Source organism: Equus quagga, chromosome 7 (genome assembly GCF_021613505.1).
Source record: "Equus quagga isolate Etosha38 chromosome 7, UCLA_HA_Equagga_1.0, whole genome shotgun sequence".
NCBI classification, from domain to species: domain Eukaryota; kingdom Metazoa; phylum Chordata; class Mammalia; order Perissodactyla; family Equidae; genus Equus; species Equus quagga.
In genome coordinates, this window is record NC_060273.1 from 8,827,581 (window position 1) to 8,840,155 (window position 12,575).

At 53.9% G+C, this 12,575-nt stretch overlaps 1 protein-coding gene across 6 annotated transcripts in view; it reads right to left on the reverse strand.

Moving 5' to 3' along the window:
• Positions 1–12,313, reverse strand: part of TVP23A (trans-golgi network vesicle protein 23 homolog A) — a 41,147-nt gene extending 28,834 nt beyond the window's left edge. For 4 of the 6 annotated variants that reach the window (XM_046667636.1, XM_046667634.1, XM_046667637.1 and 1 more), the window contains exons 1-3: positions 10,729–12,313; positions 10,474–10,607; positions 7,378–7,457 (exon numbers count right to left, since the gene is read on the reverse strand). In XM_046667636.1, coding sequence (XP_046523592.1) covers positions 7,378–7,457; positions 10,474–10,607; positions 10,729–10,747 — 233 coding nt within the window. In that variant the 5' untranslated portion in view covers positions 10,748–12,313. Of the gene's footprint in view, positions 1–7,377; positions 7,458–7,709; positions 7,827–10,255; positions 10,347–10,473; positions 10,608–10,728 lie in introns of those variants that run through there. The other 2 variants (XM_046667638.1, XM_046667640.1) reach the window with 2 other exon arrangements.
• Between the last annotated feature and the right edge of the window lie 262 nt (positions 12,314–12,575).

The following is a 12,575-nucleotide window of genomic DNA, read 5'->3' on the forward strand; positions in this document are numbered from 1 at the left end:
CCCCCCACCCCACCAGCTTCTCTTGGGTCAATGGCAAACACAGAGGTGTCAGGAACGCTCTGAGTCCCCCCAGATGCAAATTCAGCTTATCCAAACCCAAATCCCAGACAGATAGAGAGAGAGAATAACCTAAATCAGGGCTCTCAACTGGGGGTGATTTGCCCCCGGGAAGCATCTGGCCATGTCTGGAGTCACTTTTGGTTGTCACAACTGGGGGTGGGGTGCTACGGATGCGAAAATCCTACAACGCACGGGACAGCCCCAGCACAAAGAATTCTCCAGCCCAAAATACCAGCAATGCCAAGGTTAAAAAAGCCGGTTCTAAATAGTGGGGGTGGTTCTGCACTGTCATTTACTCAAGGAAAATATAAAGTGACTCCTCAGAGTAAGCACAAGCTGGAAGCCCGGAAAACACCAATCCCCTGGCAGAGCTCATCGCGTCTCGCTGTGCGAGCATCTGGTCCCCTAAACACAGCGTAATATAAGATGCAGACCCTAGAGCCAGACTGTGAGGGTCCAAGTCCTCACCCTGCACCTCAACAGCTGTGTGACGTTCAGCAAGTCACTCAACTCTCCTCCCATCAATTTCTTTCATCCCGAAACTGATAAAGATCACAGTGTCTACTTCACAGGTTGGTAACACAGATTAGACGAATTATTATAAGTAGACACTCAGACTGGTGCCTGCCTGTAGTAAATGCAAGGTAAGTGTCTGCTACCATTATTTTTCACGAGCTATAACTTCCCCTAAAAAACCAGCCGACAATTTCGTCTGCGGCTCATTTTGAGGAACAGCTTTTGCATCCAACATGGGAAGATAAATTGACGGTGAAGACTTCTTGAAAGGCAAAGCATTACTTCACTTGATGGGCTAGTTACAGATTGACAGGGGTAGTTTCGATTCCACGTGACTTTTGCCTTGGGACCTGGCCCCCACTGACATGAACTCCCTGTGGTGTCTGGGACCAGAGGACAGTGTCCTTCTCAATTTGATGCCCCCTGGGCTGAATGAGGACTAGCTAGGAAAGACTGACCAAACCCCACCAACAAACCAGCCCTGACAATTGAAACCATAATCAGATGCAAGAAATCTGCCAGGGGCAAGAGGAGATCATCCGGCTTTGGGTGGGAATCCACTGGAATCCATGAGCTTTGGGTCCCGATGAACTTTGTGGAGACAGTGCCTTGAAAGCATAAATACAACTTTCCATGGCAGGCAGTCTCCAGCTCCTGGGACAACCCCAGTGTGACATCCTGTTCCAACCAAGGACGTGCCTCCACCCAGCCCTACCCACAGGGACAGGACACGCAAGTTACATTTGCAGGCAGATAGCAGATCCATTCTTGAAGCCCAGAGGAGGTGTCGGGGTCCCCACAGGCTCATTACATCCATTTATCACCTCGTTCAGTTCTCTTTACAGAACCCTGTGAAGAAGCTAACATCACCCCCATCTTACACACGAGAAAACGGCGGGTCGAGAAGACACCCTGACTTGTTCAAGGTCACTGTGAGGAAAGGGTTAACATCAGGCCTGCCTGGGAATGACCTGGGTCTCCCATGGCAGGGTTGTAGCTGCCAGCTTGTAGCGTGGAACCACGCCTGGGTTGGAGGAACCGAGCTGTCAAGCAGGCCTTGGACGTCGGTGATCAAAATCACAGAAGAGGTTGGCGGGAAATAGGGGCTGAAGCTTCTACACTTAAAGGTGACTCCTGGCATTCTGGCTCTTGCCCCTGGCAGCCCAGCATGGCCCGTGTAGCTGACAGAGCAAAAGGAGCTGCGTGTGTGGGCGGTGGTGGGTCTCCAAAGAGACGAAGATGCAGTGTCATCACCCTGAATCCTTCTAGAAGCTGAGTCAACACAGTTTTATATAAAGGCCTGTCTGTGTCTTGCGAGGTTGTCCGCCAAGGGGAACCCATAAGTGCAATTAGTTGCGTGGGGAATGGGGGAATCAAGGTCTAAAGCTGGGTCTGCCTGACCCAGAGTCCAGGCTCCTCCTACTCCCCAAGGCAGCTGGAAGCCCAGAGAACTCACTAAAAGTCGGTGTGCAACACAGCATGGCTAAAATAGTTACCGCATAGCCTAGCAATGCCACTTCTCGGTTTATGCCCAAGAGAAGTGAGATCATGTGTTCACAGAAAAACTCGTACACAGATGTCCACAGCAGCATTATTCATAAAAAGCAAAAAGCAGAAACAACGCAAATGTCCACCAACTGATGAATGCATAAGCAAAATGTGCTCCATCCACACAGTGAAATATTATTCAGCCAAAAAAAAAGGAAGGAAGAAATGCCAAGACATGGACAAACCTTGAAAATATGACGCTAAGTGACAGAAGCCAGATAAAAGGCCTCATGTTGTAGGATTCCACTCATATGAAATGTCCAGAATAGGCAAATCCATAGAGACAAAAGGCAGATTAGTGGTTGTCAGCGGCTGGAGGGAGGGGGGACATGGAAGTGACCGCTTAATGGGCACAGAGTTTCCATTTGGGGTAATGAAAAAATCCTGGAACTAGATAGTGATGATGGTTCTATCATCTTGTGAATATACTAAAAACTACACTGCATTGTATACTTTAAAAGGGTGAATTTATGATACGTGAATTAAATTCCAATTTAGAACACACATAATATGACACCAACAGCCAATGCAACAGAAGCAAAAGTAGATGAATAAAACTACATCAAACTAATAAACTTTTGTGCGTCAAAGGCCACAATCAATAGAGTGAAAAGGCAACCTATGGAACGGGAGAAGATATTGCAAATCACATATCTCATAAGAGGCTAATATCCAGAATATATAAAGAACTACAAGTCAGCGGCAAAAAAATCCAATAACCCGATTAAAAAAATGGGCAAAGGACTTGGAAAGACATTTCTCCAAAGAAGATGTACAAATGGCCAACAAGCCCATGAGAAGATGCTGATCATCGCTAATCATTAAGGACCTGTCAGTCAAAACCACCATGAGGGACCACCTCACATCCGTCAGGATGGGTGATGAAAAAACAGAAACCAACAAGTGTTGGTGAGGATGTAGGGAAATTAGAACCCTCTGCATTGCTGGTAGGATTGTAAAACGGTGCAACTGTTATGGAAAATAGCATGGAAGTTCCTCAAAAAATTTAACAAAGAATTACCATAGACCCAGCAATTCCACTGCTGGGTATATATCAAGAAGAATTGAAAGCAGGGTCCTGAAGAGAGAGCCGCCCATCCATGTTCACTGCAGGACTATTCATAACAGCTAAAACATGGAAGGCGCCCAAGCGTCCATTGACAGATGAAGGGATGAACAAGATGTGGCATGCACACACAGTGGAATATTATTCAGCCTTAAAAAGGAAAGAAATTCTGACGCCTGCTACAACATGGATGGACCTTGCGGACATTATGTTAAGTAAAATAAGCCAGTCACAACAAGATAAACACTATATGATTCCGCTTACATGAGGTATCTAAAGTTGTCAAATTCATAGAGACAGAAAGAAGAACGATGGATACCAGAGGTTGGGGGGAGGGGAAACGGGGAGTTGCTATTCAATGGGTACAGAGTTTCAGATTTGCAAGATGGAAAAATTCTGGAGATCGTTTTCACAACAACGTGAATATACTTAACACAACTGAACTATACACTTAAAAATCGTTAAGATGGTAAATTTTATGTTGTGGGGTTTGTTTTCACAATACAAAAAAGTGAAAAAAAAAAAAGTGGTCCACTGGGGAAAACACACACACACACACAGAGCACAGCCGACATTTCCTCTACCTGCCCAGGTGTAACGCATCCTCTGCTGATGCTGCCAGGCGCCCCCCACCCCAGGAGCCCCCACTGCAACACTGCACCTCACTGACCTGGAACCAGGCCAGGAAGGGCAGGGACCAGGCCTTGATCCCCAGGGCTTAGCCGGGCACCTGCTTCACAGACGATGGATAAATTATCGACTGAACAATTTGTTTAGCGACCACGTGGTGAGGTCAGGCTGGTACAATTATCCCCATTTCACAGACGGGTTAATGGAGGCTCATCAAGTCAAGGTGACCTGCCCCAAAACCACAAAGCCAGCAAGTGGTACGGGAAGAAGTGGCCCCGAAATCCCAGAGTCCTGTTATAGGGCCCCTTCTACAGTATCACCTCCCTCAGGGTCAACCTGGCCTCCATTTCAACACGGAATTTACAAATAACCATTCCCACTCTCTCCTGGTGATTCTTCACTGTTGGATCACTGGCGAATCCAATAAAAATCTGAGCCCTTTTCCTAAAGCAGCATACATATGAAACTCAGATAATAATTTCTAGAGGGTTCCAGGATCCCCTGAAGCCCATCCATGGGCCTCAGTTAAGAAACCCTTTCCACCCTGCTATCTGGGTGGGTTCATTTATTCTTAGGGTTTTAGAGTCATCTCTATATTCTTGAGCATCAGAATCAATGGGAGATGCTATTTTAAACTCACATTACCAGGCCCATCCCCTGTGAATCTGGTAATGCAGGGCCAGGGCTGGGCCCAGAAATCTGCATTGGGCACACCAGAGGATTCTGGGATTGGTGGCTCTCAGACGCACATGGGCCCGTGAGCTGCCGCCTCCCAGATCTCTGAACGCAGCCCAGATGATCCCCAGAGAGACCAGCCTCTCTTCCCAGCTGCCCACCAAACCTGGCCATTAGAACATTCCACCACAACCGAACGAGGACCACCCTGGGCCCAACATCTTTGACTCTATAAGTGCTCCTTTGCCTGGATCACTAGGCCAGAAGCCTGGGCATCACTCTTGACTGCCCCTGTCACCACCCCACATCTTGACATCACCAAGGCCAGCTGATTCTGCCTCCTGTGTTGCTCTGGGCCCCTCCACTTCCTTCCATCGTCCCAGCCAGGGCCCTGGTCCAAGCTCCCAGCTTCTGCTCCCTGCTTCCATCTGCCCCTACAACCCTTCCTGCATCCTGCAGCTCTGATCACGCCACTGCCTCGTGGAAAGCCCTTCGGTGGTGACGAAACTCTACAACTGCATTGTCCAATATGGTGCTCAACAGCCACAGGGGGCTGGTGGCCACCATATTGGATAGCACAAACATAGCACACTCTCATCCTCATAGAAAGTTCCAGCGACAGCGCGGCTCTAGAACTTTACTTATAAGCTCTCAGGGTCTGGTCCAAGCCTCTGTACAGACCACTACCCAGGATCCCTGGGGATCCTTGAGCCACAGTGACGCCCCTCCCCTCCTCCCCTGCTTAGCCAATTCCTGCCTGTCGTCCGGGTTTCAGCTTAGCTGTCACCTCTCCCCTGCCTAGGACAAGTGCCAAGCTTTTGCCTATCACAGCATTTAAAACACTGAGTCGTAACAGCCATGGGCATGCCTATGCCCTGCACCCCCACACCAACAGTTTTCAGCCAGGGGAAGGTCTGTCCCCCAGGGGACATTCGGCAGACATTATTGTTGGGGTGCTACTGGCACTGGTGAGTAGAGGCCAGAGATGCTGCTAAACATCCTACAGTGCACAGGACAGCCCCCACGGCAAAGTATCTGGCCCAAAATGTCAACAGTGTCGAGGTTGGCCATCCCTGCTCTAGACCGGTCGACTCCATAAAGGCAGGGCTGTATCCTGTATACCAGGCACCCCCAGACACCAGCCCAGAGTTGGGCATACAGGAGGTGCTCAATAAAGACTGAACGTATAAGGAGTTTTGATGTTCTGTAAGATTCTTTCCCCAGGATTCCAATTCCCTTACAGTGTCTTTCCTTAAAGATAACCACTGATCATTATGGTGGGCTGAATAATGGCCCCCCAAAACATCCAGGTCTTAATCCCTGGACCTTGTGGACGCTCCCTTCTACGGCAAAAGGGACTTGGCAGACGGGATTAAGTCAAGGATCTCCAGATGGGGGGATTATCCAGCGGGCCCTACATGCAGTCACAAGTCACCATATAAGAGGAGGCAGAGGGAGACAGGACACAGAGGGAAAGGCAATGTGGGAACGGAGCAGAGAGAGATGGGAAGATGCTACCCTGCTGGCTTGAAGATGGAGGGAGGGGCCCCAAGCCAGTGGCCGCCAGAAGCTGGAAAAGGCAGGGAACAGATTCTCCCCCAGGGCCTCTGGAGAAAGTGTGGCCCTGCCAGCACCCTGGTTTCAGCCCAGGGAAACTGATCTTGGACTTCTTTTTTTATTTTTTTTTAAAGATTGGCACCTAAGTTAATAACTGTTGCCAATCTTTTTTCTTCTTCTTCTTTTTCCCTTTTTTTTTTTCTGCTTTGTCTCTCAAGTTCCCCCCAGTACACAGTTGTATATTTCAGTTGTGGGTCCTTCCAGTTGTGGCATGCGGGACGCCACCTCAGCATGGCCCAACGAGCAGTGCCATGTCCGCGCCCAAGATCTGAACCAGCAAAACCCCGGGCTGCCGAAGCGGAACGCGTGAACTCGGCCACGGGGCCAGCCCCTGATCTTGGACTTCTAGCCTCCAAAACTGTTGTTTTAAGCCAACAAGTTTATGGTCATTTCTTACAGCGGCCCTGGGACACTAATACCATCCTATTCCTTCCTGCGGTTTACTGGATTCGAATCACAGAATTTAAGCGCCAGGTGCCAGGCCCCCACGCCCGCTGGCTCTGAGGGCTGGAAAGAGAGATGGGGCAGAAGTAAGTGAGCCACAGGGGTTTCTAAATGTTGCAGCTGCCTGGGTCATCAGTGTCACACCTCCCACCTTACTCCTGCCGCCTTCTGGGATGCCGAAGGTCTCAGGCAGGCAAGTGACTTGACCCAGGACACTATGTCTGCCTGGCTGGAGCTGAAACAAGAATTAGAATAAAAATTCAATCCCTTGTCCACTTCTCCAGCCTCCTGACGACCCCTCTCTCCTCTCCCACCACCCTCCAGACACAGTGGCCTTTCTCTGACCTTCCAACACAGCCTCGCCTCAGGGCCTTTGCACCTGCTGTTCCTTCCATTTGGAATAACTTTCCTCCAGAGTCTCCCACAGCTGGCAGCTTCTCATCACTCAGGTCTCAGCTCAAATGTTGCCTCCTCAGAGAGGCCCTCCCTGATTGCACTAGGGCAAAGAGCCTTCCCCTGTTACTTTCTCTTTCATCACCCTGTTGATTTTCTTCCCAAGTCTTCTCACACTCTGTAATTATCTTGTTAACATCTCTGTTGGCCTGTGCAATGTTAATCCCCTCCCCCCCGCAGACTGCAGGCTCCACGAACCTCGTCTGATCTGTCCAGGGTGTGTCCCTAGCCCATGCCAGGCACACACTCGGTGCTCGATACATTATGAATGAATGAATGAATGAATGGATGGATGAGTGGGTGAGCGAATGGGAGTGAATGAATTTGCAGCTTTGGGCGATGCTTGCCCAAAGCCAGTCCCAACATACCTGATCTTGGCTTTCCGAAAGGCCAGCTCCTCTTCGTTGCCAAAATCCAGGGATACATCCTCAGTATCGTCCACCAGGGCCTGGGGGGACACCAAAGGCTGGTGGTGGGCCAGCCCTCCCGCGCATCCCCACCTCCACCCTCTCTGCTGGTGGCGCCCCTCCCCTGTGGCTGCCGACGGAGGCCTCCTCCACTCTCCTGCCCATTTGGGGTCCGGCCCAGGCCCAGGCCCCAGACTCGTGCATCCCTAATCCTCCCGGCTCCTCCCAGCGCTCCCGCAGCCTCCTCCCGTCCTCACCACCATCCTCCCACCCCAGCGTCCCCGCGGCCATACCTGCTTCATCCTCCCCAGAGCCACCTGGAGCCCACGCCCCAGGCTCCGGCTCCGCCTCCCGCCGCCGAGGTGCTAGGAGGCGCGGCCGGTGGTGAGCGGTGGGGTCGGAGCCTGCGCCCAGCGGTGCCGCCTCCGCGCAGGTCGCCGGGTGGGGGCGGGGCGCGCGGGGCCCAGAGCGCAGTCGCGGGCTGGGGAGGTGGGCTCGACCGCCAGGGCGGGGGCGGGGCTTGGGAGGGTCCCAGGGCCCAGGGAGACAAAGAGCCGACGCCCAGAGTGGAGGGATTCAGGGCGAAGCCAGAGCGGCGGTGGGGAGGAGATGGTTCGGGCCGAGAGGCGGACTTGGGGACCGTGAATGACCCCGGGCGGAATAGAGCGGGTGGGTCAGTGAAGGAGGTGGATGTTCCCTAAAGGTGGAATGAGCGGGTGGGTGAATGAATGTCAGCGTCTGGCAGCCTCTTTCGGGGCTTGGGGAAGGTCGGTGTTTCCCCAAAGTCTCTGATCCCAAGAATTCCCCAGGGCCCTGATTCAAAGCACATTCCCAGGCCTGGCCCTGGAGGTTCAGGAGGCCTGGAGTGCGCCCCGGAATCTGCCTTTAGCAGGTGAATGTGCTGCAGCCACAGGTTGGGAATTACTGCTGCCGCAGTGACCTCTACTCGCATCCGGGTACCGGACACGTGCTGAGCGCCAAATAACCATTAACAGCATCAGTAGTGTTTCTGGACGTCCAGGCCTGCCCAGGGACCTCCCAGGAGAGAAGTCTTGCCACCTGAAAGTCTTTCCTGGCCCAGATAAGGTCACCCCCGACCCCTCCTTCTGCCCTCTCTCCTGACCCCCCACTCAGGGGCAGTGGGCTGAGAGTCAAGATGCCAAGGCCACTGATCCTGCCCTTTGCCTTCCTGCCAAGGGCAGTAGGGGCCCATCCCGCAACCCTGGTGACCGGGAAAAGGGCTGCTGATCCATAAGCTCCTGACACAACTCACCCACTGCTGGTCCCTGCAGGGGCGACCTCTCTGGGGTGTGCCCAGGAGGAGGGGCAGGATGCAGAGCTGGGGAGCTGCCTGAGGTCTGATGCCTGGGCTGGCACCCCCTCCATTCCCTAAACTGACCCCACAAAGGGCCTGCCAGGTATGTGTGGAGGGAGGGTGCTTTCTCCTGGGGACAGAATGCCATCTTCAGGAGTCAGGGCTCTGCATCTCTGACCAGCTCCCAGGTGATGCTGATGCTCTGGGCCTCTGGACTACGCTTTGAACGGTAAGGATCTAAACCACCAAAGCCCAGTTTTCTAGAAAGGCCTGTTGGCTCTTCCAGCCCCAAACCAGCTCCAGGCACAGCAGAGTGTCATATTGAGAGACTGGGGTGCCCTAAGCTTCCCCTCCACCACTGGGCCACAGCAGGTGGAGGTGAGAAGCGGTTGTAGGACATTTAGGGGTTTTTGCTCCAACCGTGGGAATCACCAGCTGTTGGTGTCTGTTAAGTTGGGGCTCAGAGAGTCCTCAAGGGGGCGAGGAGGTAGGAAAGCCCCCTTGGAAGCCCCATTTGGGGACAAACTGTCATTCTCAGCCATCAGGTTGGGGTTGTGGAAGTCGCCCCCAAACAGGTGGCCCCCTCCCACTCCTGACTTGTCCACATGGGGGCACAGGCTGAGGATGCAGATGCTGGGGCTGGACTTGGGGCTCTGGCATCCGCCTCCACAGAAGAAAGTGCCTCCCTGAACACGCACCCAGATGGCCTTCTGCGGGGTCGGCCTGGGGAATGTGGGGGTTGTGCCAGGAGCCCAAGGGGTCTGCGGAGAACTCATCACTGGCTTTGAAACTGGCTGAGTGGATTCACCTGGGGTTGCTGGTTAAACGGCAGAGCCCAGGGCGCACTCCAGGCCTCCTGAACCTCCAGGGCCAGGCCTGGGAATCTGCTTTGAATCAGGGCCCTGGGGAATTCTTGGGAACAGAGACTTCTGGGAAACCCTGACATTCTCCCCTCACGCTGGTACCACGGACTATGGCCACCGGGATCCTGACACTAGTCACCATCCGCTGGTCTTGGCCCAGGAGGGGCTTGGGGAGCAGAGCTGCAAGAAGTTCCATCTCTGGAGCCAGGACACCCCGGGGGAAGGGGCCCCAGGCTCAGGCAGCCACTGGCCTCTGGATGGCCCTAGGAGGCCAACACTTGGAGTTGGGCAGGCCTGACGGGGAATGTGGCTCCACCACTCCCTGACCGAGTGGCCTTGGGCAGGGAACTTCACCTCTCTGGCGTCAGTCTCCACATCTATAAAATGGGTCCACACCTTCCCCCCCAACAGGGGTGATGCAAGGACTAGAGAAAACACCTGTGAAACGCCCTCCTCGGAGTAGGGGCTCAGGAAACAGCAGCCCTGGTGACAGTGACTTGTGGTCACCAGCAGAGGGGCCTGGGGTCCAAGGAACCCCCATGGGCCGGGCAGCACACAGGACGTGAGCCTCGTGCTAGAGTCACTCCTTCCGCTGAGGGGCGTCTGTCTTAAGGGGGGGAACAGGGGCTGCACTCAGGTGGCCATTTCCCCAAACACCTACTGTGGGACCCATGCTGTGTGTCCGTGGGACAAATGGCAGCCAGGACTGACGACCGGGAACAGCGCTTCCCCAAGATGGGACCCCAGGAACCCTGGACCAGAAGGCATGAGCTGTTGTGGCGGAAGGCTGAAGCCCGGGGCCCTGCGCCCATCCTCCCTCGGACAGGTGGAAGTGGCAGCCCCAGACCTGTCACTCCTGGCCCAGGAGCCTCTCCTCACCCTCGGCCTGCCATTCCCACGGCGGCACGCCCTCAGATCCCGCTGGCCTCGCAGCTGCCCGCCTGGCACCCCGCAGTGGCACTGCCATCCCGCTAAGCAGGTTGCCAGATCCAGCAAGTAAAAATATGGGGGCCCTGTGAAATCGAAGTTGAGGAGAACAACAATAATCTTGTTAGTATAAGTATGTCCCATGCGATATTTGGGACATACTTACAGTAAAAAATTCTCAGATGTTTATCTCAAATCCAAATTTACCTGGTGTCCTGCATTTCATCTGGCTCCGCTGTGTCTCCAGGCCAGGGTGGGTCCAGGCCCACAAGGCCCAGGGCTCCCACCCTGGTGTCTGCCCCTCCTACCCCCGCCTTCTGCAGAAGTTGTGCCCACTTCACAGGGCTCTTCCCACCTGTCATGGCCCTTGTCGTCCTCCAGGCTGGCGGCCAGGGCAGGGAGCCCGGGAAGGCAGAGCAGAGGGCTGAGGGAGGAAGGGGGTGCCCGCCCCTCGGCTGCCCTCGGGGTCCCCGTCCACCACGTGGGAGCTGGGGGTGCCCAGGGGGCAGCCCTGGATTTTTCCCCAGATGGAGCTCAGCTCTGTCCAGGCCTCTGTTTCCCCATGTGTGCGGTAGGGAGAGAACCCCTGCCCAGCACACCCCCCGGGTCCTTCACCCACACACCCACCCACCCACCTTCTCTGTGCTTGAGTCTGGGCGCAGGGTCCCACCGTCACTGAGCTGAGATTCTGGTTAAGAGAGAATAAGAATTACCAAACCTGGCAAAAAAAGAGAAAAGAGTTAGGGGAGATGCGAAGGGTCCATCAAGAACTGAAAACAGAGAGAGCCAGGGTGTAGTGACAGGGGCCGGAGGGACATTAGGGAGGAGGACAGGAAGGGCCGCCAGGTGAAAAATGGTTGTGTGTGCCGGGGGAGCATTGACACGGCGGGAACAGCAGGTGCAAGGGCCCTGAGGAGGGAAAGACGTGGGTGTGTTCAGAGAATGGGCGGAATCTGGCCAGCGTACAATAGCAGAGTGAGCTTCAGGAGCCGCCCACGGAGGGTGGCCCGTCCTGCCCGGCAAAGCCTTATGGGCCGGGATGGGAGTTTGGCGTCTGCCTGATGAAAGGGGGACGTGGAAGCCACCTGGCTGAGGACAGAGACCCAGGTTTCCAGCTCCCACCTCCGCACAGGGCCGGGCAGAGCTCTGGCTGCAGGAGTGGGAGGGCCTGTGACATCCGTGCTGCGTGGCAGGTAAGAGGGCCTGGGGAGTGTCTTGTTTGTGGGGACCTCCTGGTCTCTCTGACAACCACCACTGTTCATTCAGCAAACGGTTTGCAGATAAGGCCTAGCCCTTCCCGTTTGCCTCGCACCCTGGCTGTCCGTCCCAGCCCCAGCCTCGTGGTGCCCTTGATACAGCAAGCCACCTGCATCTAGCCAGCTGCCCCTGGGGGTGGGTGGCCCGCTCGGGATGCCAGCCAGGCTGAGAATGTGGGGTCTCCCAGCCAGGGGTGCAGCAGAACACAGGCCGTGGGGAGATGCAAAGGGCCTGGGTCCTTCCCCCGACAGATTCCAAGAAAGGAGCTGGGGAGAGGACCTTCTGGTTTAAAGACATTTATCCATGTGTTAATTACGTGCAGCCTGTGGACCTTGTCAGGATGCAACTCAAAAAAACAGTGGGAAATAAAAATATTTATGAGATAATCAGGAAATGAACCCTGATGGAGTGTTGGATAAGATCCCTAATATGAAGGATTATTATTAATTTTTTCTGACATTTTGGTGATATTGTGGCTTTTAAAAAATGGGATATAATTCTCACACCATAAAATTTACCCTTTTAAAGTGTAACGTGCAATGGCTTTTAGTCTACTCACACCATTGTGCAATCATCACCACTGATTCCAGAACATTTTCATCACCCCAAAAGAAACTCTGAACTAATTAGCAGTCACCGCCCCCCACCCCCCCCACCCCCCCCCCCCCCCACCTCCCAGCCCCTGGCAACTACTCATCTACTTTCTGTCTCTATGGATTTGCCTATTCTGGACATTTCATATGAATGGAATCACACAGCATGTGGCTTTTTGCATTTGACTTCTTTCGCTGAGTGTG